At 53.6% G+C, this 22,985-nt stretch overlaps 1 protein-coding gene across 1 annotated transcript; it reads left to right on the forward strand.

The window, feature by feature from the left end:
• Window positions 1–2,801: 2,801 nt before the first annotated feature.
• LOC128943513 (serine/threonine-protein kinase pim-1-like) lies at window positions 2,802–3,889 on the forward strand (the record flags this gene model as incomplete). The annotated part of the gene is made up of 2 exons (XM_054286432.1): window positions 2,802–3,144; window positions 3,777–3,889. Coding segments are annotated over 2 exons (456 nt in total), but the record flags the coding sequence as incomplete, so codon positions are not given.
• Between the last annotated feature and the right edge of the window lie 19,096 nt (window positions 3,890–22,985).

The following is a 22,985-nucleotide window of genomic DNA, read 5'->3' on the forward strand; positions in this document are numbered from 1 at the left end:
AATCTGGAGTTTGCTGGCAGCAGGATCCCAAGAAAGAAGGAAGGAAAGAAGAAAAGAAAAGAGGAAGGCATCCAGATCCAGTCCTGCCTGGAGCCTGGTGCCTGAAATGGGCTGTTTGCTGGCACTGCCAGTGCCCAGATGTGGACATTTCCCTGTTCTGGCACAGCCCAAGTGCAGCAATTTGCTGGCACAGAAATCCAAAACCTGTGGCAGCTTCCTGCTACTGGGTCTGGCTCCACCCACATCTTGTGTTTGCTGCACCAGAACCCAGATTTGGAAATTTCCCGGTGCCAGCAGAGCCCAAATCTGGCAGATTTCTGTTGCTGGCAATGACACCACCCAGATCTGGTGTTTGCTGGCAGTGCCGGCGCCCAGATCTGAAAACTTCCTGGTGCTGGCACAGCCCAAGTCCAGTGATTTGCTGGCACAGAAAGCCAAAGTTTGGAAATGTGCAGGTTCTGGCTCCAGCACCATCCAACTCTGGTGTTTGCTGGAACCGCCAGTGCCCAGATTTGGAAAATTCCTGATGCCTTCACAGTCCAGGTCTAGCAATTGTTTTTTAGCTAGCTGGGGCAGAGAAGTTCCTCGGGCTGTGACTTTCCTTTTTCTTGGAAGTGTTTAAACCTGCTCTGGACTGAAAACCCAGGAAAACACCTGCAGCTCACACCTGTGGCCCACCGAGCTCTGGAACCCTGCATTCCAGCACCAGAGGGACTTAGAAGAGACCGAGTGAGCCAACTACAACCCACAACAAGGACTTTCTGAATGTGACATCTCTTCAGCACTGTCAGAGGTTTGATTTAATATTATTCATTTTTCATGCTTGTGAATACTTTACTTGTTAAATAAACTGGGGTTTTTTCACTTTTCTCAAGGGAAGTCTTTCCCTGAACTAGTAGGGGGAGGGGACGCTTGAACTTGCTTTCTAGATGGTCCACTTTTGGAGATTTCCTCCCAAAATTTGCCCTAAACCAGCACTAACAGTCACAATGAAAACTTCACCAGTGGCATAATTTCCTGGTGGCAAATCTTGCGACAGAAGCTTGACCTTGTTCTCCATGAGAGATTCTTGGGAAGAGCAGACAGGAGAAGATTCCTGTAAAACTGAAACAGCTTTCCAGAAGTGAAATGAAAATGAAAGAAACAATCCAAGATGTTTTCCCCTATTTATTTCTATGCTCCCCTTTTCCATGCTGCATCCCAGTAATTCCAGATGTACCTCACCTCTAAGATCAGTGACTGAGGGATTTTTAGGCGTTCTAAAATACCATGAGCCACACACAGTTTTCCTTCTCCTCTTTTTACTGGAAAGCAACACTGGAGATGTAAGTGCAGTGCTGGGCTCAGGTAGGAATCCTACCCCAAGGGAAGGTGGCCCGACAGTGTTTGACCCTCAGCAAGGACAATGCACAGCAGCAAGCGAGGGGATCGCTGTGCCAGTGCGCAGGAGTCAGGGCTCTGCATCCGGGCTCAAGGCTGCAAAGTTCCCGTGTTTGGGCAGACGGAGGGGCTGGCCCCGGGGCGCGCGGGGCTCGAACGTGGGGCTCGTGGGGCGAGCGGGGAACGGACACGGGGACGAACGGCCCCGGTGCCTCAGTTGCAGCGGCGGCAGCGGCGGCAGCAGCGGCAGCAGCAGCAACAGCGTCGGCAGCAAAAAGAGCACAGACCCTAAACACTGCTTCTCATTCTCATTCTCATTCTCATTCTCATTCTCATTCTCATTCTCATTCTCACTCTCATTCTCATTCTTCTCTCTCTCTCCCGCTGTCGGGCGCCCTTCTCTCGGGGTCCCTTGCCCGGCGTCCCTCTCCTCTCCCCGCCTCCCTGTCCCCTGCCGGGCCGGGCCATGCTCCCGGCCCGCCCCCGGCCCCGGGCGGGGCTGCCCCGTGCCCGGCCCCGGCCGTCCCGCCGCGGTCTCGCCTCCGCTTGGCTCTGGCCGTACTGGCGGTGGCGCTGCTGGGCGGGCATCAGTGCCTGGTGCGGGGGCGGCATCGCCGCCCTTCGGCTCCGCCTGGCCCGAGCCCGGCCCCGGATCCGAGGCAGGCTCCGGTCCCGACCGCGGCCCCGGCCCCGGCTCCTCCCGGGGCCCGCGGAGGACACAGGCGGCGCGGCCGCTCCCGCCGCTTCCGCTGCGGCTTCCCCGGCCCGAGCTCCGCCTCTCGGCAGCGCGGCCGCCAGCCCCGAGCCTCCCGTGCCGCGTTCCCGGGAGCGAACGCCTGGGCATGGCCGGCCCGGGGCGCTTGAGAGGCGCTCGGGGGTCGTTGCTGGCCCCGGGCCGAGCGCTGACCGCCGCGTCCCGCCCGCAGGGCAGACTCAGCAGGGCCTGCAGGAGCAGTACAGGCTGGGTTCGCTGCTGGGGCGCGGCGGCTTCGGCAGCGTCTTCGCGGCCACGCGGCTCTCGGACGGCGCCCCGGTGAGCGGCGGACGAGGGGAGGGGGCGGAGGAGGAGGAGGAGGAGGGCAGAGAATGGGGCTGGGCAGGGAAGGCGGTGAGCTGAGCCCTCTACTCCCCTTGACTTGCAGGTGGCCATCAAAAGGGTGCCACGGAACCGCGTCCTGCACTGGGGCAAGCTGGTGAGTGAGCAGGGCCAGCGGCAGCAGCCGGACCGTGCCGGGCGGGAATGAGCCGAGGCCCGGCACGGTGGGAGCCGCCAGGGCGCCCCGAGAGAGAGCGGGCGTGGGGCCAGCGCAGGGCGCAGAGCATCCCGGGCTGGCTGAGGGCTTCACGAGCCCCGGCACGGCATCGGCTCCACTGACGGCATTGTGCTCCTCCCGCAGCCTGACGGCACCAGCGCACCCCTGGAGATTGTGCTGCTGGCCAAGGTGTCCACTGGCTTCCCCGGTGTGGTCCAGATGCTGGAGTGGCTTGAGCTCCCCAAGGACATCTTGATGGTGCTGGAGCGGCCAGAGCGGTGTCAGGACCTGCATCGTTTCATTCGGGCACGGCGGTTCCTGCCCGAGGAGGAGGCACAGGAGCTGTTCCGCCAGGTGCTGGAGGCCGTGCGGCACTGCACCAGCTGCGGGGTCCTGCACCGTGACATCAAACCAGGGAACATCCTGGTTGATCTGGCCACCGGGCAGGCCAAATTGATTGACTTTGGCTGTGGCACCTACCTGCAGGACACAGCCTACACGCACTTTGCAGGTGAGCCCACGCAGGGCTCCTGGGCCCAGCATCTCATGACCCAACATCTCCCAGCCCAAGCTGACTGTGGCAGCAGGGATTCTCTCTTTTGCGGCCCTTCATGTCACTGAGTCTTCAGCGAGTTTCTTTTGAAACTCAGGGCTGAGTGGGTAGCCATCTTCCAGCCCTGCTGGCAGCCTTTGCCCCCCACTCTGCCCAGAACTGGTGCTGGGGCAGCCAGCCCAACAAAAATACCCGTGGGTGGGGGTAGCAGAGAGGGAGAACCAGAACCTGTGCCCAGCCGGTTTGGTGTGCAGGTGAGAAAGGGCTTGGACTGCTCCACTCACCTGGTCTGTTGGGGTTCATAATGGTTTTTGGGGCAATGCAGGCCGGGAGGATGAGAGCATGGTTTTTCCCAGCACTGGGTGGGTTCTTCCTTGTTATGGTCAGGCCTTGCCAGGGCTTCCACTGCCCTCTTGAAACACCAGTGGCTTCTTTTCCAACCCCAAGTCTGTACACAAGTCCCAGGTGCTGGTGAGAGGGCAATGCTCACCCTGTTTGCCACTGGGGCAGCCCCCACATGCCTAGGGATGCTGGGGCCAGGCTCTGGGAACAGCCTCATCCCCCTGATGAACTCCATCTGTATTCCATAGGAACACGGTCATACAGCCCCCCGGAATGGACCCACTTTGGCTGGTACTATGGCAAGCCAGCTACCATCTGGTCCCTGGGCATCCTGCTGCACCAGATGGTCTGTGGGGAGCACCCTTTCAGGAGGTGCCAGAACATCAGCTGGGACCATCAGCTCTCGCTGCCAGAACGGCTCTCTCAAGGTGGATCCTCATCTCTGGGCACGGGGGGAATCCCAGTGCTGGGAGACAGCAGCAGGCTCGTGGGCATCCTGCACTGGCAGCTGCTGAGGAGGTGGCAAATGTCCTGCTCTCCTCCAAAACAGGGAATGGATGGGAAAGTTTAGGCCCAGCTTTGAGCACATCCAGCATGGCCTGTGCATGGGAATGGTGGGGCAAAGCCAATAGGAGCCTTCTCCAACTAAGTGGTGGTTTCTGGTTTCTCTGCCCAGAGTGCCAAGATCTGATCAGGCGGTGTTTATCCATGCTGGACTTGGAAAGGCCCTCATTAGAAGAGCTGTTCTGTCATCCTTGGATGCAGGATATTCATCTGCCCTAGAAGAAGGGAGAGAGCCACAGGCATACTTTGATCCAGGGCCCTGGTAAGTTCCAGCTCCACACATGCCTTGGCAATGAGAAGCAAAGGAACCCAGCCCTTTTTGTGCTGCCAGTGTCACTGCACCGGGGTCATGGGATGGGAACACGCAGCCCTTGGGCTGGAGCTGAGCTGCTCTGCCCAGCACTGGTGGCCGCCATCCAAGCAGGTTTTACTTGTCCTGGTTTCCTGACAGCTGGGGCCCTGGGCAGAGCCCTGAGAGCCTGGTCTGCCCCCAGGGAAGGAGAAGGAGCCCCTGGAGAAGCTGTACCGGGTGGGGCTGCTGCTGGAGAGAGTGAGGAGGACACCAAGGATGACAAGCTCTTCCTCAGCCTGGCCAGCTGAAGATGATGGACTTTGATTCTGGCACCTTCTTCAAAGCCAGGCTCCACAGTGAATTTGCAGATGAGTCCACATGCAGGGGGATGCTCTCAGATTTGGGCATTGCCCAGCCTGGCTGGGAACCAAAGGTTCCCCCTTTGCTGGGGCAGATGCAACTCATTCTTCAGTGGCTGCCCAGCTGCTTTTGGCAGGGCTGGGGCATGGGCTGGGGTGGGTATGAAATGGGAGTGGGCTCCTGGCCCTCTCAAAAGCCCCCAGCACCCACCGTGCCCCGGGCTGGGGCTGGGGCTGGGGCAGCCAGGCCAACACAAACAAACCCCTATGGTGGGAGCAGAGGTGGGACTCCAGAACCTGAGCACAGCTGCTTTGCTGTGCAGGCAAGGAAGGGCTTGGGCTGCTTCACTGCCCTTGTTTGCTTTGGGGTTACTGTGATTTTTGGCGGCAGTGCAGGGGGGAAGAGAGAAAGTGTGGGCTTCCCTCACCCATGGCTGGGTTTTTCCCTGGCATGTGGGGGTTGGGCCTTCCTCAAGGCCCTGACACAGATAAGAGTTTTTACCGTTTTTCTTATTTTCCCTTTTTGCATCTAATATCTTTTCAAGAATGTGTTGTTTATTTTTCCAGAGGAAGCATTCAAGGTGGTCCAGTGTGGATGGGGAAGTGCTGGGGAGCAGCTGTGGCGTCCATGGGCCATGCCCTTGGAGAAGGCTGAGGCCGTGGTTTGGGAGCAGCTTTTCTTGCAGCCGTGGGTGGCGTGAGGTGGGTCCCTGTGTGCTTGGCAGGGTGGGATCAGAGCTTTTGGGAGCTGGCAGCGAGCACAGGAGCATCCTGCTCCGGGCAGCTGCTGAGAGCTGGATGTGCCGTGGCTGGCTGCAGGCTGGGCACATGTGCTGCCCTCCTGCTCTGTGCCTTTGGCAGCAGGGATGGGCAGCTCTGGGCACAGCTCTGGGCACAGCCAGCATGGCCTGGGCACCGCAGGCCTTGGCACAAGGGCACAGGAGCCCTCAGCTGACGGGCGGTTTCTGCTTTCTCTCCTTGCAGCCGGGCTCTGCGGGTGCTGAGGCTGCTCTGGGCTCTGCCAGGGCTCTGCTGGGCTCAGCCCTGGGCCCAGCTGGGCTGGCTCTGCCCTCACATTGCTCTGACAGCTCTGCATCAGACGAGCCCGTTGCGAGCACAGTGCCTGAGCTTTCTGCTTTGGCGGGTGAGTGAGACTCTGCTGCAGGCCCAGAGATTGCAGCTGGGGACACACATCCAACTGGCAAGGACCCAAACTCTCCACAGTCCCAGCTGAATGCCTGGATCTGCACAGGGTGTTTTGTCTGTCCCATTCTTCCTTCTTGATTGGCTGGAATTGTGCAATTGCACTTTCTTCCTCCTCTAGAAGTGCCACAAGTGGGCCAAAGCTGGCAAGTGGGCCGTGCTCCTGAGGCAGTGCAGTCTGGAGCTGGTGGATGGAGAATTGCCCTTCTGCACTGCCAAACCAGAGCAAAAAGCCGTAAGTGGGACTTTGTGTCTCTAAGAAATTCCTGACAGTTTCAAAGGGAATGTGCAGCTCATTCCCAGGCTGAGAAGGAAGGTCATCTTCTGAAGGATTTGGGGTTTGACAGAGTTTCCATTCCCAGTCCTGCTTGGAGCTGGAAGGGCACAAAGCAATTTCTTCTTGCTTCGAGCACAATTTCAAATACAAATTTCAAATGTTTAGAAACAAAGCCCAAAATCTTTTAAAAGGCTGCTGAGGTCAGTAAAATGGATGCATGCCATCAGCACATTTACAATGTAAATACCTGAGTTCTCTTTTTAAAAAGATCATTTACCTCTTAATGCAAAGAATTTAACTTTGCCTTTATGTTTTGTTTTTTCACTAACTCCTGGATTTTATTCCTATCTTTTACAATTTACCTATTTTTTTTCCTTTTTCCTTTTTTTTCCTTTCAATAGAAAACATGTCCTATCAAAGGAATGTCCTTTGCTCCTGATTCCCGTGTGGAGCAGCTCCCTTCCTGCCGGCTGAGCTGCGCAGGCAGAGCCCGGCAGCTCCTGGCCCTGCAGGGCTGAGGCTTTTCCCCGTTGCTGGGCACAGACTGATGGAGCAGCACTTCTGAACACGGGCACACAGAGGGATCAGCAGCAGCTGCCTTTGGCCACCTGAGGCTGCAAGGCCCAAACTCTGAGCAGCCAGGGCTGGAAGAGACTGGCAGGATCTGATCCCTGACTCTGGGCTGGGGCTGCACAAATGACCCCACAGCAGCAGCAGCAGCAGCAGCAGCAGCAGCAGATGGAGCTGACTTTGAGCACAGCCCCTGCCCCTCTTCCCTCCCGTGTGCAGCGGTGTCACAGCAGCCTGAGGCACCTGGGAGCCCCCAGTGCCAGCAGGGACTGGAGATGGCAGCCCTGGGCTCCTGGAGGCTGTGCAGGGAACGGAGCTGGGCACTCCCTGTCCATGGGGAGCTTCCAGATGGAAAAGGCTGCTGTGCCCAGGCAGCTCCAAGGGCACAGAAAGGAGGCTCTGGAGCACTGGATCTGTGCCAGTGCCACAGTCCTGGGCAGCAGCCAGCGAGCACTGGGGAAACAGAGGGCACAGCAAGAGGGACAGAACCAGGCAAGGGCAGAGACTGGAGAGAGCCAGGCCTGGGAGCAGGAACAGCTGCTCCATTGCACTCTTGGAGAAAGCTCTTGGCTGGTTCAAAGCGCTGAAAGGCGTGTAGGGCAGAGAGGAGGCCACAGCAAACAATGCTCCTGTTTGCACAGCCTCCCCTCTCCATGTCCCAGAAGGAATTGCATGGACTGTGTTCTTCTCTCTGATTTGTCTTGTTCAGCATGAGCAGCTCAGCACCAGGAGCTGAAGGAGCTGAAGCCTCAGGCCACAGGAGCTGGGCAAGAGGGAACTTTTGGAGCCAAGTAATGCTGCTAAAATAGCCCCAGCTCAATGCAATGGATAGAATCATGGAATCACAGAATCCTTTTTGTTGGAAAAGCCCTCTGAGCTCACCGAGTGCAGCCGCTCACCCAGCAGTGCCAAGCCCAGCACTAAACCACGTCCCTGAAGTGCCAAGGCCTGGACACCAGCCCTGAGTGAGGCCTGGACAGCAGGCCCTGAGCCAAAGGTGGCCTCTGGATGAACCTTCCAAGCAAAGGTTATCTTTGTATCTGCTCCCTGATGAAATATGCATGGTCATTAGCCCTGTAATAGATGTAGCCACTCATTAGTGAAACATGTATTGACCTTTGTGTATTTAGAAGCCAGACAAGGCCATGAAATCTGACATCTGGCCTTGTTTGGGGCTGAAGGATCAATGTCACCTCCCTTGGTTCCTCCTCGAGCTCTGGCCAGGCTTTGGGAGGGACCCAAGAGGAGGATGAAAGCAGATGTTGCCACACTAGCAGTGCTGTCAGTTTGTTCATTCAGCACTGTCAGAGCTGGGCCCTCTCCCAGCGCAGTTGGAGCCTCACCTGGGGCTGGAGACACCTGCAGGAATTCCCAGTGCCCCGGAGTGGCTCTGCAGCCCTTGGCTGTGACAGCTTCCCCAGCTGCTGTGTGGGTCTGGGGGATGGTAAAGGCTGAGGGTAAATGGTGCTGGATATTTCTTAATCACTGCAGGCAATCTTTGGTGAGGATGGTTGGGTGCATTGCTGAGCTGCTCCTTTTGTGATTCTTTGCTGCTCTGAACTGCAGGGAATGACACTGATTCCTTCAGTTGGAGTCTGTGTCTTTGGTGCTGACCCTGCCCACTGGTAAAACAAAACTGGCACAGTCTGGCCAGATGACAACAAAATGTTACTTGTTCAATATTAATGTGAGGAATCAGTCCCATCAGAAATTCCCAGCTGGGAAGCCCTTCCCTGGAGTTCTCTGGCTCTGGAGTGGGCTGAGGTCAGAGCCCTGTGGGAGCAGTGGGGCAGTCGGGTAAAAGAGGTTGAACCCCTGGATGTCTTCAAATGCATCCAAAAATTGCACATGAAAAAGGAAAAGACCTTGTGGATTTGGGCAGACGAGGGTGAATTTGTTGAGAGTACATAGGAAACAGCACCTTCAGAAGGAACAATGATTGTTGGAATGCTCCCACATGGAGCAACAGAAGAAGGTTTTAATCTTATGCTCAGATGGACTTGAGCAAGTGAAATATCAATATAATAAATAACTATATACAGATTTATAGTATGATAAGACCTTAATATATGTTTATATATTTATATATATGGCTATATCTACATATCTATATCTATATTTCTATATCAATATGTACATATAAAACAATAATAATGTGAAATTGTTCTGACAATGCTAATTTGGTAGCTTTGGCTGCTCAGGGATGTAACACTAAATACCCTACAGAAGAGGACTGGCCATGACCTTAAAGTCAGTGGTCAACTTTGTGAGATTGTATACAATGGAAAAAGGAGGAAGGGAGGAAATTGGTGATTTTTACAGGGTGTGCTGATACTGTGATGCAGAGTGCTTTGTCTGTTGCTGTGAAAAATACTGTGATTTTGCCTGCAGGGTTTTTCATGTACCAGACAATCCACAAGCTGCCGGATTGGTTGCATGGGTGAAGGGGTTGTTAAAAGAGCAGTTGAAAAAATGAGGAGATGGGAACCATGGAGAACCCATCTGCCAGATGTGCTCCATGCCCTTCACAATGGCCCACGGGGGAAATGGAAACACCCTGGCTGTGCACGGCTGCCCCCAATTTGCAAATCCAACCATTGGCAGTGAGACTTGGGCTGCCTGGGAAATTGTTCTGGCTGTGATGGCCCCTGGCAGGGCCAGCCCAGAGGCTGCAGGGCTGGGCCTTCATGCATTGGAATTAATGAGGATAAATTCAAAGCAAATGAGAGCTATCAGTACTGAAACAGGAATTCAGATTCCTCCAGGACACTTTGCTTTGGTAACTGCTCCCTTGGAGCTTGGCCTTGCAAAGTGTTCCTGTCATGGCAGGAGGAATTGATGCAGAATATCCAGGAGAAATTACAGTAATTGTGTTAAAGAATAGTGACCAGGATTGGATTATTCAACCCCATGACAGGGTAGCACGATTATCGATATTGCAGTTTTAAGAACAATTGTGAAAAAAGGAGATCCAGCTCCAGTCACCACCATTTGTGGAGATAAAGGGTTTGGATCCAGCAGCCCTAATAATGGAGCCAGAGTGTTGGTCCAGAGGCCAAATGGCCCTCCCGAGGCAGCTGAAGGAGCAGCTCCTAGGAAAGACAACTCTGAGTCCTGAACCCTGGGCAGGAACAATGGGAATGTGTCCCTGCAGCCAAGGATTCTGTGTGAGAACAAGGAGATCTGCCAGGATATTGTTTTACACATCCTGCCAAACCAGATCTCCCTGTTTGCCCCAAGGGACCCTTTGGGAAATGCTCTGATCCATGGGGCTCCCTGTGAAGGCTGCTGTGACACTGAGGGACTTGCACAGGAATTCCATCCAGGAGCCTGGGTGCCCCTCAGGCACTGGGACCCAGCCCCTTCCAGCCAGAGGGGAAAGGGCCCCCCAAGCCTTGTTAGACACAGACAGCATGGTAAAGCTGAACAGCAAAGGGCCTGGGGGCATTATTCTGGAATTAAAAAAGTGCCAGCTCCATGCACAACAGAATTCTTGTTCCTAACTCGAATGAGATTGAGAAAAAAGAATGAAGAATGGTTTCACTAAAGTACTACTGAAGTCTGTAAGGTGTACCTTGATAGTCAGCCAGAATCTTTGTCTGCCACAAACACCTCTAGTGTTTCACCAAGAGGTCAGTCATCAAAATGTAATGATGGCTTATGATGGATTGCTGAGCTTCTTTTGTAATTCTTTGCTAATGATGATGTGCTTTGTTGAGCTTATCCTTTTGTAAATCTTTGCATCTGTGGATGATATAAATGACACAATTCCTTAAGTTGGTGTCTGTGTCTTTGGTCGTGACCCTGCCCACTGGTGAAACAGGGCTCCCTCTTGCCTGTGTTCCCTGGGAAGGCAAAAGCCCTCACTCCCAAATTCCCCCCTTCCTCTCTGTTCCCCCCTTCATACCCTGAGCATGATGTGCTCTGGTCTGGGTATCCCGGGGTCAGTTGGGCTCCCCTGTCCTGGCTGTGTCCCCTGCCCAGCTCCCCCACAGCCCCAGCCCCTCCCCAGCGTGGCTGGACGAGGGGCAGGACAGGCCTTGGCTGTGCTGCAGCTCAGCAAGAACAAAACCATCTCTGCGTGCTCAGCCCTGTGCTCAGCACCCGGCCCAGCAGTGTCTCAGTGCCAGGGGCTGTGCCCTCAGTCCCTGCCAGGGCTTTCCATGGCAACTGCCAGGCCAGGTGACCCAGGTGTCCCCCCCAGTGCCAGTTGCCATGGCAACAGTGCCCAGCCCCGCCCCTTTCTGTCTGGCTGAGCTGGCCTTTGTCCCTGGCAGTGCTGTCGGCACAGGGCAGGTGGCCATGGCACAGCCCCCAGCAAGGGATCCCCTCTGGCTCTGGGCACTGACACCAGCCCTGAGCAAGGGGTCAGGGCAGCTTTCCATGGCCACCAACATCACAACGGCTCCAGGCATCGGCTGCTACGGCACCTAACCAAGGAACGGGTCCCCGTGGCCGTTGCCATGGCACCTGGTGGCACCAACGAGTGTCACTGCAATTGTACCTGGAACAGCCCTGGCACCGCTTTGTCCCAGGGTTGCCATGGCAGCCGAGGACAGCAACAGCTCTGCAGGCAAGTGGCCATGGAACCTGGCTTCAAAAATGGCTCCTTGGGCTGGTTTCCAAGGAAACCTGAACTGATGGGGGTTGCCATGGCACCCAAACCCAGCAGTGGGGGTCATTGCAGTGTCCATGGCAACAGTCCCTTGCAATGGCACCACTGCATGTTGGGATGATGATCCACCCTCATAGCTGGCCCAGGGCAGGTCTGGAGTGCTCCTGGTGGCAGCTTGGGCTTGGCACACACTTGAGGAGGATGTCTGTTTGCAATGGGGAAACTCAGGAGTTTTAGATTGCTTCAAAAATCAAAGAAGGAAAATCCCTCTTTGGCTGTGTGCAGCCACTTCTCCAAGCAAAGCAGGTCCCAGGTGAGTGAGGAGAGACACAATGGGCTTGGGGAATGTGGAGCAAGGTTGTCTACACTGGCTCAGAGCTCAAGGCACAGCTTCTCTGAGCAGGCCAGGGCTCCTTAGGAGAGTCCCTGGATCAATATCAGTCACTGAATGCTGCAATCATCTCTTGTGTAATAGGAACAGCAATAAAAGACACCCTTTAAAATAGGACTACATATTTCCTGGAAGCTCTTTGAACTATTTCTCCATAACTGTCAAAGGAAACCATCCTATGAACTGCACTGGAGCAGAGGGAAATCAAGGCAGAGCCAGGGTTTGTCAGGACTTGCTTGATCCTCATGAGCCTCACTGTGCATTTGGAGCTGAGCCCTTGAACATCAGGGCCTGGGAGGAGATTGCACAAACCTTGCCAGGAGTCAAAGGCAGAGGAAACACCCCAAGTTTCTCCAGGCATTCATGGCTCCCACTGAGGTCCCTCTCCAACAAAGGCTCCTCATGGACTCCTTGGAGGACAAAATTGGTGGCCAGGATGGCACAAAAACCTCTCAGACAGTGTGGAAAGGAAAATCCAAAGTACCTTCAACACCTTGAGTCTCAAAGCAATAATGAGCCCCATTTCGTGTCAGTACAAAGCTCTCCAGGGACTAATTAACACAGATAATTGGGGCCATGATTTCACAAACCTCTCCCAGAGTCTGTATCCAAAGGGAAACACCAAGTACCTTAAAAGAACTGAAGTACCTTGAAGCATTAATGTGCCCCACTGAGTGGTGTTACTGAGAAAGCCTCTGCAGGGACTAATTACAACACATAATTGGAGGCCATGACTTCACAAAGCTGTCAGAGACGCCAAGGCAAAAGCAAAACCCAAAGTCCTTTGAAACACCTGCAGTCCCCGCAGGGAGCATTCAGGAACCCCCAGGGCCATTGCTGAGCAAGGCTCCCCAGGGACTCCTTCCAGCAGATCCTTGAGGCCACTGGGATGTGGGCTAGGGGGAGATGCTGAGGACAGGACAAGGGGGTGACAGTGCCCAGCCTGGCTGGGGCTGTGCCAGGAGGCCCCAGGGCCTCAGGACAAGGTGTCTCCTCACAGCCCTTGGTGGCACAGACCCTGCTGTGCTCCAGGGCACCAAGAACTGGCTTCTCATTGTCCGCAGCTGCCATCAGTGCCTGCAGTTCTCTGCTCTGCCTGGGGCCTGGGGACACTTTCTCAGTCATGTCCCTCAGTGGGATCTCTTCAAAGTACAAGAAACTTCAGTGTTTCAATAGAACTGAGTTCTTAAGGGTTCTGTGACATCACAGAGCTGGCCGTGACATCACAGAGCAGGGTGTGAGGCCATAGAGCAGTGTCTGCCATCATAGAGGTTGGCTCTGAGGCATCAGAGAGTGGGTTGTGACATCACCTGGTGGCTGTGTAACATCATAGAGGAGGCTGTGACATCACAGACCAGATTGTGACATCACAGGGTGACTTTGTGACATCAGTCTTCTGTGATGTCACAGCATTGCTGTATGAAATCACAGGGTGACATAGAGTTGGCTCTGTGACATCACAGGGTCAGTGTGATATCACAGGGTCAGTGTGACTTTAGAGGGGCTGAGTGACATCACAGGTGGCTGTGTGACATCACGGGGGCTGTGTGAGGTCACTGGGGAGGTCACTCTACCCCGGCCCCCCTCACAGCTCCCCCCAGAGCAGTTCAAACCTGCTCGTGCACAGCAGGGTCCCCTGTCCCCCCAGGTCCCCCCGCCCCCGGCCCCGCAGCCTCCCCCAGAGGATGTTCCACGAGATCGACCCCAGAGCTTGACATGGGGACGGGGGACTGGGCCCTGGGGGTGGCACAGGGGGACAGGGACCCCCTGGCAGCATCCCCGTGTCCCCTAGGGCCAGAGCCTGGGCCAGGGCTCCTTCACCCTGTTACGAATGAGGGCTTGAGAGCGCTGAAAAGTGCTCTCCAGTAAGGGATCGGCAAAAACCAGATTGAATATTAAGGGACAGCAGCACAAAGTTCCTTGGCAAGAGTCACTTTGCTTTTGACTGGGCACTTCAGGCACACCAAGGAAACAAAGCAACAACAAAACCAAACAGAATCCAGGCAATCAAACCAGAAATGAACCTAGAACTGTCCCTCTGTGTGTGTGTGTGACACAAGGACAGCAAGGGCAAGGATAAAAGGAACATGGCCTGAAAGCTTAACAGAGCTCAAACTTAACAGGACTTTACTAATACATTAACCTTAACTGATACTTTCAACCTCACAGTTTAGCAAAAGAGCAGAGTATAACAGCATGAAACCTAACTTAAACCTATGACTACGCAATTTAACAGAGGAATAACACTTAACAATACTGAACTTAACATAAAACTTATATTAAAGGTAACCACTTAGCAAAAGAAAACCTCTCAGCAGCATTTAACTTCATTTAGGCCTTGTGATTTAACCTTCCCTACAGGCCTGACTGACTCAGGTATCCCAAGCACTCCAGCCCCTCAGAGAGTAGCATTTCTGCCACATTTCCCCAGCACAGGCACTCCTGTGTGCACACAGACACCAAGAGTCAGTGCAAGGCACCTGTGAGCAATTCCCCTGAGGGCAGGAAATGCTCACTGTGGATCCTTTGGCACCTCCCCAGTGGGTGAAGGGTTGAGCCTGGAGGAGTTGGGGGATCAGCCCAGGCTCTGTCGTTGTTGGGGATCCCCGAGTGCAGCAAACGGGAGAGTTCCCGGCTGGGAGAGGCCCCACTCAGAGGGAGTTGCTGGCTCAGGAGAGCTCCAAGGGCTCCTTTTGTAGCACTGTTTGTAGGGCCCCAAGAGAGGGGCTTCAGTCCCAGCAATGGTTCATCCTGGCCACACTTGGCATCAACAGCTTTTTTTGGCAGTGTGAGAACAGGGATGTTGTGTCGCTGAGGGAACAAAAACAGCTCCCAGGGCTGCTCCTACAGGAACCAGGAGCTGGCTGGGCAGCAGCAGTGCCTGGAGCAGACAGTGTTTGTGATGAGCTGCAGAGGGGCTGAGCCCAGGGGCTGTTGGCCAAGGCCCAGGCCCAAGGAGCATTTCTCAGCTGGCAGGGCGGCCTGAGAAGGGGAGGGGGGAATGCAGCAGTACAGGGCCCATGGAACCAAGGGACAACTGTGACACTGTGGGGCCTTGTGAGACCAAGGGACCACTGTGACACTGTGGGACCTCATGCAATCATGGAGACCACTGTGACATTGCTGAGCGTCATGGAACCAAGGGGACTGTCCTGACACTGTGTGGCTCCATGAAATGTAGGGATCATTGTGACACTGAGAGGCGCCATCAAACCAAGGGTGCATTGTGACACTGCCGGGAGTCCTCAAACTGTGGAGACCATTATGACACTTTGGGGTGTCATGGAACCAAGGGGCCATTGTGACACTGCAAGACTCCATGGAGCCAAGGGTCCAAACTGTGACATTGCAGGGCCTCATGGAACCGTGGAGAGACCATTAGGACACTTCACAGCCTCATGGAATGAAGGAGACCATTGTGACACTGAGGGGCACCATGGAATCATGGAGACCATTGTGACATTACGAGGCCCCATGGAATAACCAAAGCATTATGTCACTGTGAGGCCTCATGGAACCAGTGAGACCACTGGGACCCTGGAGGTCCCCACAGAAACCAAGAGGACCATTGTGATACTGTAAGGCCTCGTGAAACCAAGAGGCCTTTGTGACATTGCAGGGCTGCCTGGAACCAAAGGTCCAGTGTGACATTGCAGGCCCTCATGTCATCAATGGTCCATTGTGACACTGTGGAGCCAAAGGAGACCATTGTGGCACGGCAAACCCTCAGGGTCCTAAGGTCCATTGTGACATTGCAGACCTCGTGGAACAGAGGAGTCACGTGACATTGTGGGGGCTGGGGAACCATGGAGACCACTGTGACACTGCAAGGCCTCATGGAATCAGTGGGACCATTGTGAGACTTCAGGGCCTTGTGGAGCCGAGGGGACATTGTGACACTGCTGGACCCCATGGAAACAAGACACCAATATGTCACTGATATTTTTTCATAAAAATCCTTTCTTTGGGATTTTTCCTCTTCTGGGAAGCTGAGGCCCCAGAAGAAGAATGTAAACAATTGTTATCTGCTGCTGTGGAATGTAGCAGGTGCACCTATGATTGGCCCATTATCCATGTTTACAATTAAGGGCCAATCAGGACCAAGCTCTCTTGGACAGGTTCACAGAGAGCTCTCTTGTTTATTGCTATTCCTATTCTTTTCTTAGCTTAGCAGCTTCTGAAGTTTTCTCTCTATTCCTTTTAGTATAGTCATAATGTATTATATATAATGAATTAATAAATCCAGCCTTCTGATCATGAAGCCAAGATTCTCATCTATCTCTTTACCCCTGAGGAACCCTTGCAAAGCCATGTAACACCATTATGGCACTGTGGGGCCTCATGGATCCAAGGCACCATTGTGACACTATGGGGCCCCACAAAACCAAGGGAAGATGGAACAGGTCTTGCTGGTTTGGCCTCCCAGGGGCCACCTAACTGGTCCAGCTGACCTTGGAACATTAAGACTCTCTTGTCATCTGCTTCTGAAACACTGGTCCTCTGTGCTTTCCTTCCCAATGGAAAAGAACTGTTCTTTTCCGCCAGGCACCCATGGCCAGAATTGGGATTTCACCTCCAAATTTCCCTATATCCAGAGATTGTTCCAGTAGGAATATTGCCAGGACAAGTCTAGTTGCCAGTGGTTTCATGAGGGTCACTTCCCATCTGTCCCCAAAATACTGGGGAAGGCTCCATGCTTTCCTTCCTGTGGAAAGAACTGTCCTGCTTTTCCAGGTGCCCATGGCCAAGACTGGCCTTCCACCTCCAAAATTCCTTCAGTTCAAAAATGCTCCCAGACAAAATCTGCCCTTATTGACAAGTCTGCCAGGCCTTGGCCTTGTGAGGCTCTCAGCTGCCTTCCAAACACTGGAGCCCTGTGTTTTCCTTCCTGTGGAATAGAACTGTCCTTCTCCTCCAGGCACCCATGGACAGAATTGGGATTTCACCTCCAACATTCCCTGTTGTGAGAGACTGGAGGAGATTGTTGGCTCAAAACATTTTTGCACAGGGGAGGAAGGGGCAGGTCCAGCCTTGCCCTGCCCTGGAACTCCAATGCTGCTGTGCCCTGGAACCCCAATCGCCCCAGAGCCTCTCTCCCAGCCCAGCAGTGTCTGCCAGTCCCTGGCACAGCACAGGCAATGCTCCACAGCCACCTCTGCAGCCCCCAGCCCAGCTCCTGAGGGACCAAATGAGCCCAAGTCCCACCTGGGGGAAGGGCCCAGGGAAACCAAGCTGACCACAAGGCAAGCACACATCTTGACCCTACCTCCACTTGGAATTTCCATCTGAACACTCCTGGAATCCAGGACTTGGTAGCTGTGTGGGTGCTTCTGTACATGTTTTTTGTTTTTCTCTTTCTGTGTATATTTCTTCCATTTCTCTTCTCTTGCAAATCTTGAGTAACTTAAAACTGCACAGGCTTAGAGTTTGTGAAGGTGAATGGTCCAATTTAAAGCTTTGATAAGTGGGGTTTTTTATTTCATTGAATGTCATATTAAACCATTTGCCAAGTTTCCATAATTTTCTAATATAACTAGTAAAAGCTGTCTTGTTCTTTCAAGCTCCTGATGATCTCTTGTCAGAATTTCTGCACTGCGTCCAACTCAGAGGAAACAAACAATTGCAATTTCTTTTAAATCTCTCATTGAGAAAGTTTTTTAGTGGATGGGAGTCAGGGCTTGTCTGTCCTGCTGGGCACAGCCCAGGCAGGGCTTTCCCAGCCACATTCCACACTCCATTTCCCAGCTGGAACCCCTGGTGCCTCTGAGTTGTGCTGCCCCAGCCCCAGGGACGCTCTCCTTGTCTGCCCATTCCCCCACGGTCTCTGGGCAGGGATGGCCTCAGTGGGGGCTGCTGACATTCTCAGCAACTTGGAGGTTGCTGCTGAATTTTCCTGTTCCAGAGGCTTGTTCAGCCTTCAGCTCTTCAGTGCAGGAATTCGGTGTCCCAGGGCTCATTGACATTGAGAACACCTTAACAAGCCAAGCCTCTGGGAATAATTTGATTTCAGTTTTCAAATCATCTGTGGTTAACTTGACCGATTTCAGTAGTGTGTTCAAACGGAATATATTCTATTTACAAAGATAATGAGAAAACTTTTTTTAGGTCCTTCTTCAGTTTTTTCCTGTTCATAAATCAGTCTGTGCAGTCTCCAATTGACATTGAATCCAAGTACCTCCTCATGCAATTTGAATAAAGATGAAAATCAAGACCCTTCATGGCTGACAATCAATCAGACTCTGTCACTACCCCCACCCCACCATTTCCCCCATCCAAGCCCTGGCACTCAGAGCAGCCTTGTGCAAATCTGAGCTCCCTCCAGCCCAGGCTGCACCTGCAGCTTTCAGCTCCTTGGCTCCAACTCCCACCTGCTTTTCTCGGAGAAGGAGCTGCCTGAGACACAGAGGGATGTTCATTTCTTGTCAGCCAACAAAGCCAAGGGAAGGCACAGCTCCATCAAATGCAAAAGTCATTCCTCTGCTGGATATTGAATCCACTTTCCACAGCAGACAGTCTCAGAGCAATGGAAAACACCTTCTGTGCACAGCACAGATCTCAACAGATCCTCCCGTGCAAACCCTCCATACTCTGATTCTGCCCAGATTTGCTCTTTGCACACAGCAGTCATACACTGAAGTCAGGAGCTCCCTCCATGACCAGAGGGAGGAACATAGGGAAAGGGGATGAAGAGCTCTCCTGTGCAGAGCCAAGGTCCAAGTGCAGCCCCTGCAGTGGGAACCACAACTCATCAGGTTTGTGTCCTTTGTGGTCAGGGACTGGTGGCATCCAGAGGCACAGAAAGGTTACTTGCCAACAAACACAAGTTGAACATTTGAACAGTTTAAGAACCATCACAGCTCTTCCCTCAGCTCTCTGGGATGTCCCAGAAGCATCTGACATACCCCCAATCCCCAAGGGATTTCTGTACAGGAAGAATTCTAAAAAAAGGACATAAGAAAACACAATGCTGTGATAAATATAAACAGAAATGAGATGATGTTTAATTATATATTTATTTGAACTTCAGAAATATTGGGCAAATTCTTGCAGATCAAAGTATGAAATCAGTCCTTTGAGAGGTACTTCAATGACCAGAGAGGACCTAGAGGAGTAAATCTGGGGGCAGCAGGAAGTACATAGATCCACCTGCTTTAAAAGAAGAGATGTCCTTAGACATGGCCATTTAACCAGGAGGGCTGGAAACACCTGATGGAAAAGAAAGATTAAATCATAGAATGAATATTGCTGACACAAGCAGAGGGGAAGATCAGTATTTTTTCTCCTTCTGCCATCAGTATGCTTCCAGGAAATCCCTGTTTTTGATGGGAAAACTTTGCTATAACTTCAAAGTACTCAGATTACCCAGATAATAAAGATTTGTTTGTATATTAGAAACTAGCAAGTATTTAAACCTGTGCCCCTATCCAGGCAGACATCAGTTGTGTGCCCATGAACAGGCAGTGCCACTTGTGCCCTGAGGTGCCCAGCTGGGATTGGATCTCTCTGAGAGCACCTGAGGGAGAGCAGAGCACCTTGCAAGCTGCAGGTCCCTGACAGCCCCACAGGGCTCCTGGCCCATTAACATCTGCTCTGCTCCAGTCTGAAACAGGGCCCAGCATGGTGCCAGGATCATCAGAGAGCTGAGGTGTGTGCTGGAATTCAATGCCCTCCCCATCCCTCAGCAGCCCTGCATTTCCCTCCTGCAGCCTTGGCCTCCAGCACAGCCATGGAGGCTCTTTGGGCTCTGGACTGTTCCTGCAGCCCCAAGGGCAGCTGAGCTCTGCCTTTGGCACAGCCAGGCCTGGCCAGCGCAGGCCATGCTCAGCAATTGCTTGTGTGTGCCTGGCCTTGCTGTCAGCCCCGGCAGCGGCTGCGTGGCCCCTTTGTGGCCCTGTGCCGGCCCAGCCATGGTGGCCCAGCCCCTGTGCAGGCCCAGCCCAGGCCAGGAGCATTGCGGCTGGGAACGGCCCCTGTGCCGTGGTGCCCACAGCAGCCTTGGGGCTCTGTGCCCCATGGCCTCCCTGCTGGGCAGCCTCTGCCAGCTCCTGCAGAGCCCCTGGCACCTGTGGGACTGCACAGAGAGCCCTGCCCCGGGCTCTGCCAGCCTCTGGGCCAGCAGAGAGGCAGCCAGGGCTGGCCATGGCTGTGAATAGGCCCTGAGCCCCGCAGGAGGATGAAGCTGGGCCACAGCCAAACTCAGCCCAGGCCAAAGCTGGGCTCAGCAGCCAGGGCTGCCAACACACGGGCACAGAGGCTGGCACTGACAAATGTCCTGGGCCCCCTCCCTGCTCTGCCCATGCCACCAAGGGCACAGAGCAGCCTCCTCTCTGGGTCACTTGCCTGTTTGCAATGCCTTGCACAGGCGCTGGCCCTTCCCCACAAGGCCTGGCCGGAGTCCTGTCCCTGCATGCTCAGCCAGGCTGAGGTGGACACTGATGGTTTCTGGGCCAGGCTGTCTGAGCCCAGCCCAGCTCCCTGCAAGCTCTGCCAGCTGCCCTGAGCTCTGGGCAGCACCAAGGGCCTCTCCCCAGCCCAGCCCAGCCGGCTCTGGCCCCACAGCTCTGCTCAGGCCAGGCTGCTCTGGGCACTGCCCCACGGCCTCAGCCCCTGGCAAGGGCACAGCAGCAGCTGCAGCTGCCACAGGACTAAGCCCCAGCCATGGGGGAAGGTGCTTGGCCAAGGCCAAAGGAGGCTCCCTGGCTTCCCTGCTCCCCTTGGGCTGAGGTGCTGAGAGCTCTGCAGCCCCTGCTGCCATCCCATCTGTCCAGGGCAGCACAAGAGCCCCAGCCTTGGGGCCCTCAAGAGTTGCTCCTGCTCCAGGCCCAGGGCCCATGCCAAAGCTGGGGCAGCCACAAAGCTGTGCCCATTTCTGTTCATTGTTGCTCTGATGGGGATGGATCTGCTGGCACTTGGAGGTTGCTGATGAATTTTACTACTCCAGAGGCCTCTTCTTTCTTGAGCTCTTCAGTTCAGGAATTCACTGGAAAAGGCTGTTAAACATTTCTTCAAATCACCCAAACAAGACAAGCCCTTGGGAATAATATAAGTTTTCAGTTCTTCTGTGATTAATTACCTACATTTCAGAAATATATTCAAAGTGAATATACTGTACTGAAAAAAATGCAGAGAGAACTGTTTTGTCCTATTTTTTTCCTGTTCATAGATTGATATCAGCAATGCAGTGTCCAGTTGATATTGACCCCCAGCAGCTCCTAATGCAGCATGAATACATATGAAAATCAAGACCCTTTATGGCTGACAATCAATCAATCAATCACAATTTCTCCCCACCATTTCCCTTATCCAACCCCTGGCACTCCTATGGATGAGGAATTGTGTGCCCAGCAGGAGCAGGGCAGTGATTCTTCCCCTGTGCTCAGTACTGGTTGGGCAGCACACTGTTAGGTCACAGGAACTGGCTGCCCAGGGCAGTGGGTGAGTCACTGTCCCTGGAAATGTTTATGGAAAGACTGGATGTGGCACTCAGTGCATGGTCTGGGTGACAAGGTGGTGTTGGGTTCCAGGTTGGACCTGATGCTCTCCAAGGTCTTTTCCAGCCTGGCTGATTCTCTCATGATTGTGACCCTGCAGGTGCCTGGGGAAGCAAGGGGCCATTGTGACACTGCGGGGCCTGGTGGCACTAAGAGGACCATGGTGACATTGTGTACGACATGGCAGCACAGAGCCAAGAGGCCATTGTGACACTGTGGGACTGAATGGAAGCAAGGAGTCCATTGTAACAGTCTGGGTCCTGGTGGAACCACAGAGGTCACTGTGACACTGCAGGGCCTTGTGGAACCAAGGGGCCATTGTGCCATTGCAGAACCAAGGAGACCGTTGGGAGAGCATGGGCACAATGGAATCAAGGGGCCATTGCTCCATTGCAAGGACTCTGGGAACTGAGGGAACAATTGTGACCCTGTGGTGCCCCATGGAACCAAGGGTCCCTGGTGACACTGCAGGATCTTGTGTCACCAGGGCTCCATTGTGACACTGCAGCACCAAGGAATTCATGGTGGCCCTCTGAGGCCTCAGGGAACCAAGAGGCCACTGTGACCCTGCAGGGCCTTGTGGAACCATGCAGGGCATTGTGACAGAGCAGGACCTGGTGTCATGATGGGGCCATTGTGACACTGCAGGGCCCCATGGAACCAAGGGGACAGTGCTGCTCCTCAGTGTCACATATTTTATGTGAACATATTTTATGAAAAATCCTTTTGCTAGGTATTTTTCTCCTGAGAAGCAGAGAGGCCTCAGAAATGAAATGTAAGCAATAATTATCTGCTGCTTTGGAATGCAAAGGGGGACCTTGATTGGTCTCATGTGGTGGTTTTTAATGTCCAATCACAGTTTGGCTTTCTCGGACTCTCTGGTCAGTCACAAGATTTTATTATCATTCCATTCTTTTCTATTGCTTGCTAGCCTTCTGATGAAATCCCTTCTTCTATTCTTTTACGATAGTTTTAGTATATAATTTTATTTTAATATATATAATATATATCATAAATTTATAAATCAGCTTTCTGAAACATGGATTCAAGTTTCTTATCTCTTCCTTTGTTCTGTGACCCCTGTGAAAACCACCACACCTCAGGTACTCCTGGAATAAAGGAAACATGTTTGACAAGGTGGTGGCCCTTGGGACCAAGAGACCATTGTGACACTGTGGAACCAAGGAGAGCATTGCTGCACTGCCAGACCTCATGGAACCAAGAATACACTGTGACACGGAAGGCCTTGGGGGCCAAGGATCCATTGTGACACTGCAGGGTGCAAGGATCCAAGTGACTTTGTGACATCAAGGGGTCCCTTGAAACCAAAGGGACATTGTGACACTGGGTGGCCTCATGGAATCATGGAGAGCATTGGGACACTCGGGGGCCTCATGGAACTCTGGTGACACCAAGTTGTCTGGGAATGTTGATCTGCTGCAGGGTAGGAGGGCTCTGCACAGGGCCCTGGACAGGCTGGATCCAGGGCCCAGATCCAAGAAGGTGACGTTTCACAAGTCCAAGTACTGGGTCCTGCACTTTGGCCACAACAACCCCTGCAGCACTACAAGCTGGGGACAGAGTGGCTGGAGAGCAGTCAGGCAGAAAGGGACCTGCAGGGACTGATGGAGAGCTGGCTGGGCATGAGGCAGCAGTGTGCCCAAGTGGCCAAGAAGGCCAATGGCTCCTGGCCTG

Source organism: Melozone crissalis, unplaced genomic scaffold (assembly GCF_028551555.1).
Source record: "Melozone crissalis strain CALT ecotype California unplaced genomic scaffold, PUWL_Pcris_2 ptg000046l_1, whole genome shotgun sequence".
In the NCBI taxonomy this organism is placed as follows: Eukaryota; Metazoa; Chordata; class Aves; order Passeriformes; family Passerellidae; genus Melozone; species Melozone crissalis.